At 21.7% G+C, this 21,473-nt stretch overlaps 7 protein-coding genes across 7 annotated transcripts; 5 read left to right on the top strand and 2 right to left on the bottom strand.

Moving 5' to 3' along the window:
- Positions 1-920: 920 nt before the first annotated feature.
- On the top strand, positions 921-5,351 carry PVVCY_1304510 (conserved Plasmodium protein, unknown function; the record flags this gene model as incomplete). Its single annotated transcript, XM_008624125.1, has 1 exon — positions 921-5,351. The coding sequence occupies one exon, from the start codon at positions 921-923 to the stop codon at positions 5,349-5,351; it is 4,431 nt and encodes a 1,476-aa protein (XP_008622347.1).
- Positions 5,352-6,314: 963 nt separating this feature from the next.
- On the bottom strand, positions 6,315-7,208 carry PVVCY_1304520 (conserved Plasmodium protein, unknown function; the record flags this gene model as incomplete). Its single annotated transcript, XM_008624126.1, has 1 exon — positions 6,315-7,208. The coding sequence occupies one exon, from the start codon at positions 7,206-7,208 to the stop codon at positions 6,315-6,317; it is 894 nt and encodes a 297-aa protein (XP_008622348.1).
- A 1,281-nt stretch (positions 7,209-8,489) lies between these two features.
- On the top strand, positions 8,490-11,274 carry PVVCY_1304530 (conserved Plasmodium protein, unknown function; the record flags this gene model as incomplete). Its single annotated transcript, XM_037634776.1, has 3 exons — positions 8,490-9,053; positions 9,179-9,956; positions 10,034-11,274. The coding sequence occupies 3 exons, from the start codon at positions 8,490-8,492 to the stop codon at positions 11,272-11,274; spliced, it is 2,583 nt and encodes an 860-aa protein (XP_037490824.1).
- Positions 11,275-12,237: 963 nt separating this feature from the next.
- PVVCY_1304540 (nicotinate-nucleotide adenylyltransferase, putative) lies at positions 12,238-12,855 on the top strand (the record flags this gene model as incomplete). Its single annotated transcript, XM_008624128.1, has 1 exon — positions 12,238-12,855. One exon carries the CDS (start codon positions 12,238-12,240, stop codon positions 12,853-12,855), a length of 618 nt encoding a protein of 205 aa, XP_008622350.1.
- A 637-nt stretch (positions 12,856-13,492) lies between these two features.
- PVVCY_1304550 (regulator of nonsense transcripts 3B, putative) lies at positions 13,493-14,278 on the bottom strand (the record flags this gene model as incomplete). The annotated part of the gene is made up of 1 exon (XM_008624129.1): positions 13,493-14,278. One exon carries the CDS (start codon positions 14,276-14,278, stop codon positions 13,493-13,495), a length of 786 nt encoding a protein of 261 aa, XP_008622351.1.
- Positions 14,279-16,602: 2,324 nt separating this feature from the next.
- On the top strand, positions 16,603-18,195 carry PVVCY_1304560 (ribose-phosphate pyrophosphokinase, putative; the record flags this gene model as incomplete). The annotated part of the gene is made up of 1 exon (XM_008624130.1): positions 16,603-18,195. One exon carries the CDS (start codon positions 16,603-16,605, stop codon positions 18,193-18,195), a length of 1,593 nt encoding a protein of 530 aa, XP_008622352.1.
- A 986-nt stretch (positions 18,196-19,181) lies between these two features.
- Positions 19,182-20,283, top strand: PVVCY_1304570 (conserved Plasmodium protein, unknown function; the record flags this gene model as incomplete). The annotated part of the gene is made up of 5 exons (XM_037634777.1): positions 19,182-19,283; positions 19,490-19,590; positions 19,663-19,679; positions 19,970-20,040; positions 20,182-20,283. The coding sequence occupies 5 exons, from the start codon at positions 19,182-19,184 to the stop codon at positions 20,281-20,283; spliced, it is 393 nt and encodes a 130-aa protein (XP_037490825.1).
- Positions 20,284-21,473: the final 1,190 nt, after the last annotated feature.

Raw genomic sequence — 21,473 nt, forward strand, 5'->3', positions numbered from 1 at the left:
TATTATATTATGTATATATGAGAAAATTAACTTAAAAAGTATTCAGTATAAATTTGTAAATACATTTTATAAGCTAAAATACCATTTAATTTCCGGTCAATAATATTTTTCGTTTATACGCCATAATTTTAATTTTTTAATACACACTTTTTAAATGTGGAAAAAATATAGGGCCTATAACATGTGTAACTAACGGAAATTTTGGAATAAAGCTTTTTTATAAATAAAATGAATGGTCATAATTTATAAAAAATTTTCTTAAAAAATTATGACCATGTAATATTTTTTTTATATTTTAAAGTTTATAGCACCAAAAGCTAGCTATTATGAATATTTGTTTTTTTTACAACACTGTTACCTTGTGGGTATCAGTGGGTGCATTTATATATTATTTCTGCTTTTAATTAGGTATCAATTATGTTATATAATTATATATTTTTTCATTTATTTTTAAACATATTTATAAATGTATATTTTTTGTTTAATCTTACATATATTTGTATATTTTTTTTGGTCATGCCATAATTTACAGCATTTTTTTTTATGTACATATTAGTTTTTTTTTTTTTTATAACGTGTATATAATTATTTCTTTACGTAGCTATAATTAACACGGACAATTATACATTAATATATTTTTAATAACTTTTTTTTTGTTCCTTATTTGTTTATTTGTTTTTTTGTGCCATTTTATTTTATTAGCATGCTTTAAAAAATTATATATATTTTTGTGTGCTTATTTTTACTTAAAATTATGATTTTTTTCTTTTTGTAAACAATTACAAATTTTGTTTTTTTTAGTCAATTAATTTTCCGTCCTTTTTTTTGTAGTGCCTTTAATTCGTGAACGTGTGTAACACATTAACAGCGGGAAAAAGCAAGTTTCAGCATTTTAGTTGTAGTGAACAAACACACTAGTAATGGATTTAAAAGATAATATAAATACGGGCATATTAGCTGATACTAGCAACGAAAGACAGGAAATTGTAATAGAAAACGACACAAATAATGAAAAGCGAAACAATGTAGATGAAAATAAAGAGCAAAAAAATGAAGACAATGAAAAGCAAAACAATATAGAAGAAAATAAAGAGCAAAAAAATGAAGACAATGAAAAGCGAAATAATATAGAAGAAAATAAAGAACAAAAAAATGAAGACAATGAAAAAAATACAATAGAAGAGAAAACCCCTGATGCAACAATAAATACAAATTCTGTTCAAGTTACTAATGATGTTGAAAATATCCATTTAAATTCTACGGATAAAAATAGCTCAAATATCAAAGATTCTGCAAATTTACCCCCAATTGAAAACACACAGGAAATTTCGAATAGTAGTAAACGTGAGGATAATTTAAATAAAGAAAATAAATCTATACCGCTTGAAATAGAAAAAGAGAAAAATAATCTTCAAAATTATGAAAATGGCAGCATGATAAATCCCTCTTTAAGTATAACAAGTAAAATTAACCCTGAAAAAAAAAAAAATTCATATGGAAATAATGGCCCATTATACATTGAAGTGAAAGGGCTTTTAGAGGTTCTTAATGCGCAAGATTTTGCAAATAATATAAAAAGCAACACCTTTGGAGAAAAAGGGAAAACTCCATTTCTTAGTAAGCGCTCGACCAGTGTTCCAAATAAAATTGTCCCAAAAGGTTTTCCTTTAAATAAAGTGATTCCTAAAATTATTCATAAAGACATAAATAAACAAAATATTAAAAGTAAAGCATATACTCCAAAAAATGTAGAAATAACCAAAAGCAAAAGTATACCTAAAGTACCTTTGTTAACGAAATCATATTTAAATCCATCGAATGTATTGAACAAAAATGAGGTGAATAACAAAGTGCCAGATTCTAACAAATCGAAAGGAGTTTTTAGAAATATGCCAAAAAAAAGTAAGCCATCAATTGAATCAAAAATAAAACCAAAAGAAATGCTTAAAACAAATTTTATTCCTTTGAAGGGAGTTAATGAAAATGGAAATACAGAAAACCCCCAAACCGAAAAAGGAGTTTTCAAATTTGCTCATAAAATGTTACCTACATTAATTAAAGAAAAACATGTTAAATCTAAAGCGCCTCCCAAAAATGATATAAAAAGTACAATAGAAAATTTAAAAAGAAATTCAGAAATAAAAAATGGAAAACAAAGTTTAAATTTGAAAAAAAATATTAATGATGTACGAAAAGCCCCATTAATCACTAAAAAAAAAATTCCACAAAAACCTAATGTTATACATAAAAATATACCTTTAAAGGCTGAACTTGTTAAAAAATCCAGAACATTGGTAGACATTAAAAAAAATGTTGTAAAAAAACCAATTTCAAAATTGATAAGCGAAATTAAACCGAAAGAAAAACCACAGAAAAAGAAAATACTACTTAAGAGTGTATCAGATAATAAAGAGCCAGTTCTTGACACTTCAGTAGAAAATAACGATCTCAAATTAAAGGATGATACAACTATAGATAAAGCAGAAACGGAAGGAGACAAGGAGAAAAAGGAAATAAATATAACTGACAACAAAGAAACTACAGAAAATGATGCAAAGGTAGAAGAAATTGCGAATGATTCTGTCGATACAAAAGAGGAAAAAATCAGTGAAACAACAGGTGATATCCCTATCATAAAAGAAGAAAATTTAGATGAAACATTGGATGATAATGAATATATGAAAGCAGAAAAAATTGACGAAACTTTGGATGACAACTTAGGAATAAAAATCGAAAAATTTGAAGAAATTTCGGGTAATGTTTCAGATATAAAAGTAGAAAAAGCTGATGATATTATGAAAGATTCTAAAGATGTGGAAAAGGTAGAAACGGTAGAGAATGAAAATATATCTAACATGGAAAAAGAAAAAGAAGAAGAAAAAAAGGATGTTGAAGAAGCCCCAAAAATGGATAATAAAAAGAAAGAATCTGTAGGCAACCTTAAAGAAATAAAAATCAAAAAAAAAACAGATTTAAAAAAAGGTCTTGACCAAAAAATGACTAAAAAGACTCCAAAAAAAAGTGATCAAATATTATCGAAAAATGAAAATGCTATGTCTTCACTGAGCTTAAAACAAAAAGCAACACCGCTTAGCTTAAAACAAAAAACAACACCATTTAGCGTAAAACAAAAAACAACACCACTTAGCGTAAAACCCAAAGCAGCACCGTTTAGCATAAAACAAAGTATGAAATCAGAATTAATTTTAAAAGGAAAAAGTAGTATGAAAAGTTCACCAAACGTTTTGAAATTAAAAGCAGATATTACTGGAAATTTAAAAGACAAAAAAGATTTAAAACCTGAAAAAGTTAATGATTTAAACAAAAATAATGTTAGTAATAAAACAGTTCCTACCCCACTAAGAAAAAGTGTAGTACCTATGAAAAAGGCCATTGGGGTAAAAAAAATGTCATTAAGCAAAAACTTTATTAAAGGTTTCGATTTGGAAAAAAGAGTATTAAAAAAAATTAGCAGATCAAATAGTGATAAGAATACGAAAAAGAAATCACAAGATGATATCCTTTACAATAAGACTAATTCTAAAGGTGTTTCATCTACATCTTTAAAAAATGCGATGTCTGATATAAAAAAAAAAGAATTAGCTAAATCAAAATCAGATAATATTAATGAAATAACATTAAATAAGAGTAAGACAACATTATCTTCGAAATCTGAGAGCAATGCTCATAATACATTAGAAAAAGAGGATAGTATTATGAAAAAATTGGATTCTAAAGAAAGCAAATTACTTAATAAAAAAAAATCAATGAGTTCAAAAAGTTTGAAATTAAACGGAAAATCAAGCATGCCCTCTTATGTAAGTAAAAATAATTTGATTAATAACAATGACAACAAAAATAAAAGTCCAGCTTTAGAAAAAAATGAAGCATCATCATCTAAGGGTATTTTGGAATTAGAAAAAAGCAAGCCTTTAAAAAAATCTAAATCATTAAAAAAGCAAAAATCGAAGGTAAATAAAAAAATTAATATGAGTGAAGATATGTCAAATGAGGAGGAGAAAGTTATGACGAAAGGTCCAAAATTAACTAACTCAAAAAAGATGAAAACAGTGCCATCACAAATAAAATTGGATAAAAAAATTAAAAAAATAAAATCAGACACAGCACAAAAGGGAGGAATTAATAATGTAATTAAAATGAAAGAGAAAAAGAGTTCAAAAAAAAATAAAACAAATGATACTGGAATGAATGCTTTTTCAGGAGGAGTTAATGGAATGTTAAATAAAGAATTAGAAAAAATAAAGCCTTTAAAAGATAAATGGAAAAATAATTATGTAACTCCAAGAATTGGACGAGATGATATGGGAGATAGTTTTAATATAAAATCACAAATGATCAATTCAGATTATGATGCTCGTTTGTTATCTCAATCTACACCATCCAAAAAATCACCAAAAAATAAGACTATTGATAAAATAAGCAAAATTAATAGAAATATAAATAATGAAAATAACTCATATAATCAATCACAAAATTTAATAAATATGAAAAAAGCAGAAGATAATAGTTTAACAAGAATAGGCGTACCAACGGCATTATCTTCATCCATGAATCAAAATTACATACCTTTAGAGAATGAAAAGAAATATCAAAGTATAGGAAATATTGATTTTTTGAACTTAAGAAAATCACCATCATTAAGTATGAGTAAAATGGGATCTAATAACACATTAAGAAATTTATCTTTTCGTGTAAAACTAGAAGAACCTAAAGAAATTAAAGTAAAAGGTACTCCTGATTTGCATTTAAATAAATTATATTCTACAAATTCGATAGCAGAGAACCAAGATGAAAACAAAAAATGTAATTATAATTGTATGTTTGATAGATGTTATTCTAAAAATGCTAATACCAATTCATGTGAACGAAAGGAACCTGCGATTCAAAACTTTAGTTCATTATTCAATGTAAACAATAAATATATACAATATAATACGAACCCTGGAGTTAGAGTTATGCCACATAATAATATGATGAAAATGTCTAGTATATATGAATCTGAATTATTTCCAAGCAAATTTAGCAACGAAATTAATGGGCAAATAGGTGGGCAAGTTAGTAGACGATTTAGTACACAAGTGGGGGCACCAACAAGCAGACAATTCAGTAACCAACTAAGTAGCCAATTCAGTAAGCAATCAATTGGACAGATGAGCAGATATACGAGTGGTCAAATACCAGAAAAGAGAGAAAATTTAAATCAGTTTCCTTTGAATGGGCAAATTGATTCAAGATCATATCTTAGCAAATCATTTTCAACCAATGGTTCTCCTAAGATCCACAAAACGACAGCATGTGGCACAACAGTGACTTATTGCAATTGCATTTGAACAAGAAAATGAAAAATGCCATATATAGAGAGAGAGACGGCAACGGGTGGCGAACTAAATAAAAATAGAGTCGATAAAAAAGGCACATTAACAATTAGCAATCATTTTCATTGCCTAGGTTTTTTACAATAATCAAAGATAATAAATTTGTTCCGAATTATTAAAATTTTCCATTTTATTTATTGTTTCGTTTGATAAATTTTATCATATACTGTACACATTTTTAATTATTTATTTGTGTCTATATACATATAAATATTTATAAGATATTTTTTTGTTTTTATTTAATATATAGATATAGAAAGAAAAATCAATATGAAGCATATTTTTATATTTAATACAATAGAAATAATGAAAAATATGCGGATTTGTTTTACTTAAAAAATTTCACGTCATGTATGTATAACATTATTAATAGATGGTACACAAAAATATATGTATTTCACTTATTTAGCTTTACTAATTTGTTTTTCGAATATGCATGTCCAATGAAGTTTTCATTTATTGTAGTGATAAAAAGAAAATATAATATAATACAACATAAGTTATTGTATAATTAAATATCATTGTTATTTTTATTTTTTTTTTTGTATTTTTTTTTGTTATTATTGTCACTATTTTATATCATTTAAAATTATTTGTTTGATTTATATTTTTTCCTCATATATGTAACTTAAAATTAACAACATATATTAGTCCTTTTATATAATTAATAAATATTTTATTAGTATAATTAAACTTTTGAATGTGTTTAGTTTGAAAATGTGTCTATGTTTATTATGGCATGAAAACAAGTCGGATTTAAACATATATTTAAATAATAAAAACAATATAATTTTTAACTTAAAGATGTGAATATAACATGGATTATACCATTTATCTTTGTGGATAAAAAGAAATGTAGGACATTTTAATAAATATGGTATTTTCATAAGTTAAACAATATTATATTTCTCTTTTTTTTTATAAATTTTTTCCAGTGTCAAGGGTACTTAATACTTTTTTTAATTCAGTATTTTCGTTATACAAATGGTTAATATGTTTTCTGTATAAATCTATTTGTGTCTTAAATAGAGAGGATGTATTTTCCTGATCGGGCATTGGTAATTTTATTTCAACATGGTTATTGTTTGGTGTATGAGTTTTTAATTCTGTATGAATAGAATTAGCTTTAATTAATTTTTCATTTTTATCTATTAACATTTTATTATTTATTAATAAATTGTGTGTATAGAATATCAGATCTTTGATTGTATTTTGTTGTATTTTAATTATATTTAATGAATTATTATAATTTTTAATTAACAATTTCAAAACTTGATGAAATTGTGAAGAGGCATTTTGATTGTTCAATGCTGGTGGCATATCAATATGATTTATTAGTAAGGTATTATTAAATGGTTTAAAATTGTTTAATTCATCACAATCTTTTATTTTATTTTCATACATAGATATATTTAGTTCGTTTTTATTTAATGTGTCAATAATATTTAATATATCCTTTTCTTTTAGTATATCATCTTCAAGAGATTTATTTATTGTCGTTTTTTTTTTCTTGGGTTTTTCTTTCTCTTCTTCCGTTTCTTGGATTTTTAAATCATTTTGCTCTTTTAAAAATATGAAATCTAAAATATGTTTATTTGCGCAAATTATGTTTTCTATATTACAACTAATATTTTTATCTGTAATGTTTTGTTTGTTTTCATCCTCATTTTTTATAACTGTTAATAAATCGAGCTCTTTTAAAAGACAAAAATTTTTAACTAATCCATTTGCGATTTTTATTTTATTTTCTTTAGGAGTATCTTCACATCCACTCTCGTCATTTATTATTATATTTTCATCATATATATGCATTTTATGATAGTATATATATTATTTATTAGTTCATTTTTTCTATGCATTTTATTGCATGATCAAATATTTGTTTATATATTCCATGCCTTTCGCATGTATTATATAATGGTTTTATGTTTGTACATATTTATAAATATGTATGGGGTATACCTAAATTTGAAATAGCAAAATATTCAAACTTAAAAACTTTCTCTAATTTGTGAATTTATTTTTATTTTTCATATTTCATGGCTCATTATTATAATTTCTACTTAATCTGCAATTTTTAGTAAGTCCTAATTATATTTAAAAAATGTATACATGCATGTAGTCATAATATATAAATGCATGAATATAATGTGATAGGAAAAAAAATATATATAATTCAAAAAAATAAATAATTATGATAAATAATAAAAAATACAAGTATAAATATTTATAAAAAAAAAAAGGTGGTATGCAGCATAAAATAATTTATTATGCAAAAATATTATACGTGTGTATATATTGCTATTAAAAAAATGTATTGTCGCTGCAGTATATAATAAGATGAAAAATATTAATAGAAAATGTACTAATCTATCAAAAGTAATAAAATAATCAGTAATGAATTAATAAAATGGTAATTTATGTAATCATAAATTATATAACTTCAACGTATGTATAATTTTTAAGTGATATATAATTTTTAAATTATTTGTTTTTGTATACTATTCATTATGGTTGTGTATTTTTCATTTTTAGTTTTTAAAATGGTGTAACATAATTTTTGGGGATATAAATATTTTTCACGATTTTTTTTCATAATTTTTTGGTGTAGTTCCTTAGTAGATGTATAAAATAATTTAAAAAAAAATACATATTTGTTTAAATTATTGCTTATTTTTTTGTCTTTTTTTTAAATATATATATAAAAATACAATTTATCATTATATTTATTTTACATTTTTTACACCAATTTTTTGTAGTTTATTTAAAAACTATTATGCACATTTTTTCTTTTTTTTTTGGTTGTCGTTACAATTTTTTTAGAATAACACTAGTGCAAGTAAACTAGCTATTAAGTGTGATTACCCTTAAATCGTATGTGTCATATATGTACATATTTATTTGAATATATATACTTGCTTCTATATTTAAATTTGTTATTAATAGGTGACTTATATTTATATGCTAAGCCTTAGGTGTTTTTAATATATTACTCTATTGTTTCAAACTTTTATTTTTTTTATCATTTTATAATAAGGTTCTTATGTTTTGTAGTAACTAGTTTTAAGTCTTTTTATTTGATTGTCTTTCAAAATGTCGTGCTGTTCAAAAAAAAAAAAAGATACAAAAACCCAAAGAAAAGATTATTTAAATTATAAAGAAAAAAATGATAATGAAGTAGTTGCAATATGTGATGATCAGGCATCCATCATTAATATTATAAAAAAAGGAAATGAATGTAATTCTGAATTAAATAATAAAAAGGGTAGTACAATTAAAAAAGAGATTGTTAAGAAATCAAATTTACTAAACTATTATGAAAAAAATGTTTTAAAAGGTTATTCCAAAATAAAAAGTTGTGAAGATGTCGAGAAAAAAATTAATGCTTTAAAATTAAAAAATGAAATAAAAAAAGCTAAAGAAAAAGATATACATATAGATCAAAATGACGATACTAAAGAAAAGAATAAATTAGAAGAGTTCTCAAAATTAAATTCAGAAAATAAATCTAAAATACTAAATGAAATAGAAAATCAAATTAATGAAGATAAAAAATATGAAATTTCTAATATCCATGATGAGTTAGCATTTCTAAGTATATATAAATTAACTCATAAAAAAGTATATGCTATATTAGATCAAGAAAAAAATCATGTGGTAAGTTCGTAAATAACTATGTAGTAAATAGTTTGCATGAAATAGATACATGTCTAATTATTCTAATGTGTGTTATAGTCACTTCTTAAATATTTCGTCTTGTTTTATTTCTTTTCTTTATACAGGATTATTATAATTGTAATGAAGTTTTAGAAATGGTTTTAAACAATAAATTACACAAGCACAGCTTAATAAAAATGAAAACAGAAGACCAATTTGTTTATTTAGAAAATAAAATAAAAGAGATTCAATTTTTAAAAAATTTTGAATTACAATATTATTTAAAAATAAAAAATAAAAGATTTTCTATGAAATCTGAATATGAAAAAGAATATAGTAAAAACGATACAATGTTTTTAGAATTAAGTGAATCACTATTAGGTGAAAAAATAAAATCCTTAAAAAATTTTGTTATATCGCCTTATGATAAAAATGTTGTTGAAATAATTTTAATTCCAAATAAAAAGAATAGTGAAAATTTTGGTGGATATCATAGAATATTTTCTAATTTATTTATAACGAAATATATTTCATCATATTTTTATCATATAATTGAAAAAAAAATTGAAAAACATAATTTAATGAAAAAAACAAATAATATTCATATACGAATGAAATTAAAGACAAATTATCCACAAGCAATAAAAAATATTTTTAAATATATATATGATAAACATTTTAGATTACAAGATCTTGATTTTAAATTATTAATAACTATTTATATAGAATGTAAAAAATTTAAAATAGTTGGTATTATAGATGATGTTATAAATACAATTAGAGAAAAAACAAATTTTGAAAATATTTTAAAAATATTAGAAATATCTGCAATTTTTAAAGAAACGGAAATGATAAGAGATTTCACTCGTATCTTGTCTGATTCTTGGTATCTAATTTTTTCAGGTAAAAAATAAATTTACACTTTACAAATATGATATGATATGAATACATATTATATGTCCTTTTTTTTTATTTTTTAGAAAATTATCACTACTTACTAGATGCAGAAACATTTAGTCATTTTATCAGCTTCGATAATATAATGATAAGCGAAATAAGAATATTTATTGAAGTGATAAAATATATAATTAAAAATAATTGTAATTTGGAAGAGCAAGAAATTATTTTTAAAAATGTTAGGTTCAGTTTATTAAGTCATGAAAATTTGTATAATATGCAAAAATATATAAAAAATTGTTTTGATGATATTATAAATAATAAATATGATGGAACAAATTTTATTTGTATGAGATATGAGCATGAGAAAATGAAAGACAAATATGGTGATAATGATAGTGAAATAAAATTTGATGGTTTGAAGTCTCAAAAAGAAGTAAACGAAAAAAAAGACAATGATGTTGACATAATAGGTGATGAAAAAAATGATTTATTTAATGTATCTCTTTATGAAGAAGTTAAAAATTTAAATGAATTTTACAAAATAATAAATATGGAAGCTTTTGAACCCCCTTATATTGAAAAAAAAAATGTAAATATATCCTTGAAAAATGTAACAAAATGTATAAATAATATTTATAGTATATTATTTGATCATATTTTTAAAAAATTATTAAATAAAGATGAAGTAAAAGAAAGATATAAACCATGGAATGAAAATAACCATTTTCAATGTGTAAACAATTTAGCTAATGAAAATTATTCCTTCCAATTAGTTAAAAAAAAAGGTAAAGTAGATAAATATTCCTTTACATATGGGGATGAACGATTAATAAATGAATGTAGATACTGTTTTAAAATAATAAAAAGTAAAAATAGTAATATATCTATTGGTGTTATATTAAAAGTTAGAGAGTTAAATATGTCAAATCATACAAATTTTAAAATACCTAAAATATTAACTGAAGGTAATGAAGAGTTAGCGATTTATTTTGATTTTTTTGTCAACGATTTTTATGTTTGTAATATAAATGAAAATGATAATTCAAAATTATTGAATAAAACAAAATTGAATATACATGCACATGAAAATAAACTAACCGAAAATGATATAATTAATTATAATATTTCGGTTATCAATCAAATTCTTAATATAGACATAACAATATTACCAAAAAATATCACTTTTAAATATTCTTTTCCTATTCTACAACCAACTACATACTTAGGAGAAATAATAAAAATGCCATTTATTAATATAAAACCCTTTTTTATATTTAAAGATTCATTAGATTCAATTCTTATGCCATCTATCAAAATTTAAATATAACAACCAAACCCGTTGAAATGTAACAAAAATGATGAAAAAAAAAATATATATAAGAGTTACATATTTTGGTGTAAACAAGTGATATGTATAGATGTTTGTTTTTTTTTTTCTATATTTTTCTTTTTTTATTTTGTTCTTTTTTATTATTTGTCTCCCTTCCTATATATACATAGTGTATATAATTGTCCATTCGTTGTGAATTTCTTTTTTAAGTATATACATTTATATATACATGCAATATAAGCATGCTTTAATTTTTTAAATTTCTCACATATACACTATTTATCATTTGCTTTTAATACTTCATTTTTTTATTTTTTAAATTAACTTTCTTTGATGCTTTTAAATATTTTTTCATTTTATTTTTTTAAATATATTTTTATTGTAAATAAAAAACGATAATTTATCTTAAAAAATATTAAATATTTTTTGGCAACCCCTAATATTTTTTATACTATATATATATTTTTTTTTTCCTTTTTCGTGCTTACATAAATATATTTTAGGAATGTATAAGTGCTTAATTTCGTTTTAATTTTTCTTTATTTGACTATTACTAACGCATTCTATAGATGGTATATATACTTTGAAATTTTATAAAAAATTAGTTTTATATAATAATTTGCATATACCTTTTTGATAGAACTGATAACATATTAATAAATGAAAAAATAGTTACAAAAATTATTAAATGATTAATAAAAAAATGATAGATATTGAAGTCATTAAAATTAAATTTTTTAGATAACTTCACATACACTGGGGGAGTAAAATCGTCATTTATGCATAAATACATGAACCTATGTTTAGGGAATTTCCAAATAGCTTATAATATATACCATAGGCATATATATTATAGAAAGATATTTATTTGCATATAAAGTTGAAAATGATATATTATTTATTATATGTTTTATTTATACTTTATAATTTTTTGTGCCTGTTTGTTATTCAAATATGAATAAAAAAATATGTATATATGGAGGATCATTTGATCCGGTTACTTATGGTCATGAAATGGTACTATCAAAAATTAGCAATTTGGAATGGGTAGATGAAGTATGGGTAGTTATATGTAGATGCAGATATGATAAAAATCTCGAAGCATTTGACCATAGGAATAATATGTTTTTCATTATGTTTGAAAATAATACATATCCGATGGACAAAAGTAAAATATTTGTAAAAGATTTGGAATCTGAAAATACAACTGCAACATATGATTTATTAAATATGCTAAAGAAAACATATCCTCAACATGAATTTTATTTCATTATTGGATCAGATTTATTAAATGATTTAACTTCATGGGATAATGGTGAGAAGCTAGTTTCTGAAAATAATTTCATTGTTGTTGAGAGAGGTGATTTTGATATAAATAAAGAGATATTAAAAAAAATGTCTAAATATTATTTAATCGAAATTCCAGTTAAGTCTTTTGTTAATTATATTTCTTCAACTGATGTAAGAAAAATATTAGCTAAACAAAATAATGACGATTTAAAACAATATATTAATTTATTAGCTATAGATTATATATATGATAATAATTTATATAAAAGTGATGGAATATAATATTTTTGGGACCCTTAAATAAATTCAGTTCTGTCAAATTATTATAACAAAAAAATTAATGAAAATGTTATATAGAGGTATATGAGATAATGTCATAAATTGTAACAGAAAATTATTATTTTTGTTATATTATTCAAAGTAATAAAATGAAGTATATTTTTTGTCAAAATGGATAATAAATATAGATTCTTTGGCGTTTATAAAGTTTTTTTATTTTTAGTTTTCTATATATATTTGCTTTGCATAAGTTTATATTTCCTTGATGTTTATATACTTATTGGAAGCATTAACGATTTTTTTATATATGTGTGATTATATTTAGTATGAATTATACTTTAATTTTCCTTTACATATATAACAACTAATTTAAAACATTTGTCTTTTTAAATAACTATAATAAGATTAACAAAGTAACAACATCTATTCCCGTTACTATTGATATGGTTGTCATCATAACTTCAATCTATAAATATATTATTTTTTACATGTGCCTGGCAAATTATTTTTTCTCTTTTTTTTTGCGAAAAATGGTCACATGTGTAAATAAATTTATTAGCAAATATAGAATATTAATAATGCTTAACTTTTTTCACTTGATATATTTTGTAGGTATAAAAAAGGTTTACTTTATTTTACCTTATTTGACTTTGGTGTTTTTTAGCTTTTTTCTTAGATCTATAACTATAGGAGATATGATATCATCATTTTCTCTTACGACATTAATAATATCATGATAATCTATATCGTTTTTTGGTGGTTCAACAGGATTATTCATTTCTTCACAACATTTTAAAAAATATGGATCAGAGTCTAATGTGTTATTTCTATTATCTGTTCGATTTTTATGTATTATTGTTTGATTTGGTGCAAATGTAACATTTGCTTTATATTTAATTCCATTTGTATCATAGAAATATTTCCCATCTTGTGTTTTTATAAATTCTTCTGTTTTCATATAATCTTTAAAGGATAAATATATACGTGAATGAGTAATATCATCAGATGAATTTTTTCCTATACTTCCATTAACATAATAATAATAATCTAATTCATCTTTAAGATTGTTTGAAAAAGAATCAAAAAAATTATTTTCATTTAAAGTTGGAGGTAAATTTCGAATAACAATTTTTTTTTTTTTTACACACATTTGGTCTTTTTTTAGTAAAGATATTAACATATCTTTTCCCGTTTTTTTTAATACAACATTATTGTCACTTTTTTCATAATTATCATTTATTGTGTATGTTTTATTATTTTTTGTTTTGTATTTATTTACATGCTTATTATATTTATGCCTTCTGTCATCTTCATATTTTTTATGGTTATCGTGATTTTTCTTTTCTTCATTTGATTTTTCTTTACTATTATTTTCGTTTGTTTTTACTTTTTGCAATATTTTATACGGTCTAACATTTGAATACATCGTTTTTTTTTCTTATTATACTGAAGCATGTCAAATATCATTGTCATTACTATTATTTATGTGTGCATATACATATGTATGTGTTTTCATATGTGTAACACAATCAAGCGAATAAATAAAAAGCATTTAAAAGAATGTATTTGTTACCATCATTTTTTTGTAAAATATAAAAACGTGACTTGTTTTTATTTTGTGCATACTGACTATTATACGTGGTGACGATTCAAAATGGAAATTAATACATTTTACATAAACATTGTTGAAAAAAATATTATAAATATAATAAAGAAAACAATTGCGATAAATATAATGGATAAATAACTAAAATTATTTTAAATAGAGATAACTGTTTTAAGTATATTAAAATGTAAAATATTTTAATACATATATTTTATTTTACATTTTGTAGATAGCTTTTTAAATGCTAAACCTTTATATACAATTTTAAGAGGGATACTAAAAAATAATAAAAAAAAAGTACAATAATTTTTCAGTTAAATAGAAATCCAAAGTCATACAAATGTATATACATCTTCTATATATTATAATTCATTTCTTTTAAAAAAGTAAATTTATATTTTATAACATATAAAGTTATGAAATGCTTCTTATTTATCTCTATAATTACATATATTGTCTATCCGTATGGTATATTATATTATTAAAGGAAATAAACCGTATATATTTTTTATAAAAATTAATAAAACTTTTATGAAGTTTACATATTTTTTCACATGCACACAAAACACATATTTCGTTGTAATGAAGAATTCTCTGCTTATAGATTTAAGTTGTACATATATTTTTTCTTTTTAAGTTGAATTTGATGTGTCTCTATAATTTATCGCAAGTATAAATAACAATCATATTAAAGTGTTTATATATTATGATTGTATAAAATAATAAAAAACATTTTATATTGTTAAAAAAATACAAAATTATAAGTTATGAGCCCTGTGAAATTTCTAATATAAACTTATACGTAAAAAAGATAATATATTTTACATGGTTGTATTCCTATTATTATTTAAAAATATTCCATTTATCATAACATTGTAATATTCTTACAAATAAAATATATTTTAAACATAAATTTTGTTATAATAAATGGAGGACACATATTATACAGGAAAATAATATAATGTAAATTTACGATAGGCAGCGTATTTATCAAATGCTAACTTTTTTTCTGTTTTTTTGCAAATAATATATACTTTTCTGAGTACTAAACAATTTTATTATCTATATAATGCCAAGATAGATGTTGCAAATATATGTTAGATTAAGTAGAATGGAATTTTTCATAATTTCTCCGTATTCTTCAATAGAAGAAATATTTTTCATATAATATTTACACACATAATAAAAAGAAAGATGGAAAAAATAATACGAATTGCAAACGTATAAATGGGATAGTATGTGATTTCGATACAATGAGATAAAATACATGTAGTATTAGACTTTAAATAGTATTTTAATTCATATACATTTTTGTAAATATATAATGGAATAATTTTCAAATGTTTATACATGATATGTATAAATGCGTAGGATCATATAGTAGCATTCCTATTATACATATATATAATATTTTTTTTTTTCACACTAAATCTAGTAAACCATTAATATAGCTTTCCATTCATTAATTATATTATTTTATCGCTTTTGTAAAATTATTATAAAACAAAATTGGATATCTATAATATACTCTCAGGTATAATAAAAATATACCCATGTGGAAACTATAAAAATCAAAAAAATTTATACTTATATATTATTTAATGGATATAATTTTTTTTTTGGCCATTTAATGAAATAAAAAATTTAAACGAATTTATATTATTTAGTATTTTCATTATTATAAAGAAAATATAATACTCATGCAAAAATATTATTTTTAATGAAGAGAAAATGCATATTTATTTATAGTGATTATATAAAAACTAAATCGTGCCTCTCCAATTAAAATAAAAAAAAACGACATTAAAAAAATGCAAAATAATTCAAATGAATACGCAAAAAAATATTTTTATATTTATATTATTTGTAAATTAAAACAAACAAACAGATATATATAAATAAAAATATGATTGGCTAATTTGAATTAAGTATTAATATGTAGAATTGTGACTTTAAAAAACATGATAAAAAAATATAAAATATATGAATTAGATATATTTTTTTTTCTTTAATTTTCTATGTAGAATACTGTTATTTGGCTTTTTTTACATCTTATTAATATAAAATCGCGTTATTTTTAATGGATTTAAAAAAAATTATATCATCATTTGAATCACAAAATACTCATATGATATATCATAATAATGGTTTATAATTTTTACACCGGTTTCTCCAGGAAATTCTATGAGCACACAGATAAATTTATAAAACATTTTATTATAAAAAATGAATTTTTAAATACCCGTCAAATTGTATTCCAGAAAAGATTATATCATGCCCATGAAAATGTAAATTACAATGGTTTTAATGGACATCACCCTATTATTTTAATTCAACAAAACAAAAATGACAATGAGAGAAAAAAATATAATAAAATAAAAACTATTGCATTCGCTAACATATTTGGGGCATCTGTTGTGTCACAAAGAGATGAAAATTTAGAAAATGAAGATATAAAAATAAAAATTAATGAATTTAGTTTCATAAATAAGCCAAAAAATACAAATTCAAAAGATGCTAATAATTTAGATAAATCGAGTGCCGTTATGCCTGGAAATGATAAAAATAAATCAAAAGATGATAAATATGAATATTATCAAGAATTAAGTGAATACAGTAACATGCAAATATTTTCTAGTAATAGTCATCATGAATTAGCAAATGAAATATGTTCCAATTTAGGAATAAGTTTAGGTAGGGCTTATATTGGAAAATATAGTGATGGAGAAATTACTCTTCAAATAATGGATGAAGTAAGAGGGAGAGATGTATATATAATACATTCAACCCCTGCAGGTGGTAAGGATGTCCACTCACGCTTAATGGAATTGTTTTTATTTGTATCGACATTAAGAAGATCATCTGCAAAAAAGGTTATCGTTGTTTTACCATATTTAAACTATTCCAGACAACATAAACAAACAGGGTATTTTAATAATATGCATTCACTAGGAGCTCCAGAAATAGCTATATTATTACAAACATGTGGTGCTGATTCAATTATCGCTGTCGATTTGAACAATCCAAGAATTGAAGGATTTTCTACTGATCAAAAATTTTTCCAGCCACCGCTTATGAATATTAATCCACAATCTTTAGCTGTAGAATATTTTAAAAAAAAAAAACTCCATAACCCCGTTATCGTTCCAATTGATATTGATGGTGCAGAAAAAGCAAAGGAATTTTGGGTTAGAATGAAAAAGCATTCAAATGATCTAGGATTTACTACTTTGGTTTCTAGCACATGTAATGAAATGAATACCAGAGGAGAAGCTCCAAGTAATGAATCAAAGGATTCCAATAAAATGTTAGACAATAAACAAAAGAATGTGTCTTCTCAAGATAAAAATAATATAAATTTACTTGAAAATGAAAAAATAACTATAGTTGGTGACATTAAAAATTGTGATTGTATAATAGTAAATGATATCCTTGATACTGGAAAAACATCTAAAAAGATGGCTGCTCTTCTAAAAAATGCGGGAGCTCGAAAAATATATCTTTATGCAACTCATGCTATACTATCTGATGGATGTATCTCACAAATTAACGATTCGTGCATTGACGAAGTTGTAACAACAAATACAATACACATTCCAAGAGATATATGTTGTGAAAAAATGCATATTTTATCAGTTGCCAAATTAGTAGCCGAAGGAATCAAAAGATTTAATAATGAGCAATCACAAAATGCGCGAGAAGATTTTTCAGATGGGCAAGTGGAGTTAAATGTATAATTTTTTTTTATAAAATGCGTTTTAATTACAATAAATCACTTCAATATATGTCAATGTAAAGCAACTTTAGTTTTTTTTAATTAAACCTATTCACAAAACACATATTAGATCGTATCCCTTTGTTATATATATCTACGTGATTGATTAAAATATAAACAAAAGTGATACTATATTATGAATGTATTTGTTTTTTTACGTTTTTTTCGATATCTATGTTTATTTATTGTCATATTTAATTATTTCATATTACATTTTTATAATTATTTGGATTTTTTAATTCGACATGATACGTTTTTATTATCTTGCTCACAACTGAAATTATTTTAATGTCAAAGCAAATTTTAAGTTTAATAATTATATAAAATTAAATAAGCATAGTAGAAATTATTATAAAACATACACTTTTTTCATTAAATAGTCTTTTTCAAAAAAAAACCTTAGTAAAGTGGGTATAATGAATCTATATATTTCTATTTTATATATGAAATGTATTTTTTAATATGAGTACACTATTTGTCTTAAAATTATATTGTAGTTATGATGTAACCTTTATTACATCGTAAGTTTATATCAATTTTGAAAAAGCATTTTGTACTACATTTTATAGTTTCTATAAAATACTTTATATTTGTTTTCTTTAATTTTATATTAATCCGTATTCTCGGAAATGATTATTAATACCTCAGAATTAATGCAAAATGTGTAAATTATAATTTTCAGCATCTACATTAAATATATATAGAAAATATATTTATTTTTACGTTATTTTATTTTATCAGGCAATTTTATTATGTATATTTTTCAAAATGAAATTCACATAATTATCTTAAATATTTCAATTTCCATAAATTGGATGCTTATAATATGTTCACAGTGTTTATTTACCATAACTAATATATTACTATTTCCCCATTTCATTATATAGACAAAAAAACTTACGCTTATTTTAAAATAAAACTATTATACATTAATCTATATATAAACAAATGAATTTTGATAATTTTGTAAATAACCTATATGGAAAGGACGTGTTTGATGATGAAAATTCCAAATACATTAAAGATACAATTTTCCCATGCCTATTACCTGTATCTATTACAAAATATTATATAAATATATGGAATTATTAAAAATTTAATGTCTTTTATTCATTATTTTTATTCGAATTAAAATTTATTTCTTAACTTTATAGGCATTAAACAAAGTACAATCAATATATTAAATTTCGGATATGTTAATACTAATTTAAAAGGAATGCAATATACCTATTAAATCTTCTTTATATATATTATAGTTAGTTATATTAGTAAATAATGAAAAGGAGAAACACAAGTACTTTAATGTATGTGATTATGACAATGAAAAGGATCGAATAACCAATTTGTGTGATGAAAGGTAATAAATGAATACATAATATAATAAATTAATATATGAAATGATATTTTTTATAATTTTGTTTATTTATAGGAATACTTGTAACATGGGTAAGACATATTTTTGTACATTTTCTACATATATAATTTAGTTCTTTATAATATATAACCCATAGTACATTGTCTATTAAAAGGAGTTTAAATGTTTTTAAATAAATTATGACAATGGTCTATTAAACTAGTAAAAGCTTTGTGAATTTATTAAAAAATAAAATTGGATCCAAAGCATAGTTATCATTTATGATAGAGATTTTATGAAAAACTGTGTATTGATTATTTCAATACTGTACTTGAATTCAAAAAATATTATATTAAACATTTCCTTTTTTAAAAATCAACAGAGCAAATAGATATTTTTACAACGAATAAACTAAAAGCAAATTCTACAGAATTATTTGAAATTCAACAAGAAGTAATTAAATAGAATTTCTAATATTTATATATTCCTTTATGTAACTCTTTCATAATTTATTTTGAACAAAAGATAGAAAGCTTTATATTATGTCAAATGTTAACTCGAATATATACAATTCATTAATTTTTTGTTATGCAGGTTCTAAAAAAAAATATAGATATTAACCCTATTTTATTACTTAGAGAATATCTTATAGAAGAATGTAATGAAAGAAATAAAATCAAGGAAACACCAGAATAAATTTCTTTAATAAATATGCATATTTTTGTCTAAAGTTACACATGAGAAATTTATTGTAAGAAATTATTAAATGTTATCACCATTTTGATTACTTTTATTAATTTTCGTGGGTAATTTTTGTTTTCATTACTTTATATTTCTATAAAAATTCATATAATACTTTTCATGTGTTTTAATTAAAAAACAAAATAATAAGATATGTAAGTATATTCAACACTATACTTAAAATATGATGCCCATATAATTTTTATTTTCTGTGTCTTTTTTCATAAATGTGAATTTTTTATATATAATATTTAAATCGATTAAGACAAACTTTAATAAGCTTGATCAACATTATCATAAACTAAAGTAGATATATATCATTTGCACAGTGATTTATATTTATAATGTTACTTTAAAAAAGGTTGCCATATAAATATTATGGATAATAGTTTATTGGTATAAATCACAGACCATATTATAGTTTGGCCTTTTAATTAATATATTAGGTATAAGTATTACACATAAATTTATAAGAAATTTCACATAACTTAGAATATAATGATTTTAATCATGATTCATTATGCATTTTAAGGATGATAAACCTGAAAGGTGATACAAAGGCAAAAATATGTAATTTTACACCTTCCAGTTTAATTATTTACAATATAATAAAAAGGCACAATAAAATTAACATTTAAAATATATATAATTAATAATGTAGTTTTGTATAATTTTTATCTTTATAATATAATTATATTTTCTTAATATATTTATTTTATAATTTAATTATGCAAAAATAATAATATTATTATATAAATATTAAATAATATAATAAAATATAATTATTTAATAAATAATTATATATTTAAAAATTAAAATTAATAATTAATTAAATATATTATTTATTTAATTATAATAAATAATTAAAATTGTATTAATTTAAATATTAAATTAATTATATAATAGTTAAAAATAAAGAATATTAATTAAATTATATAATAATAAAATAAATATTAATTATTTAAAAATATTAAATATAATATTATAATTATTAATTAAATTTAATAATATATTATATTAATTAATTATATTTATAAATAATATATATATCTATTTAAATATTATATTTAATTATATTTTACACATAATTAATATGAAATGCCTTTAATTATTTAAATAAAACTATATTTATTATAATTTAATTA

Source organism: Plasmodium vinckei (genome assembly GCF_900681995.1).
Source record: "Plasmodium vinckei vinckei genome assembly, chromosome: PVVCY_13".
NCBI lineage: Eukaryota > Apicomplexa > Aconoidasida > Haemosporida > Plasmodiidae > Plasmodium > Plasmodium vinckei.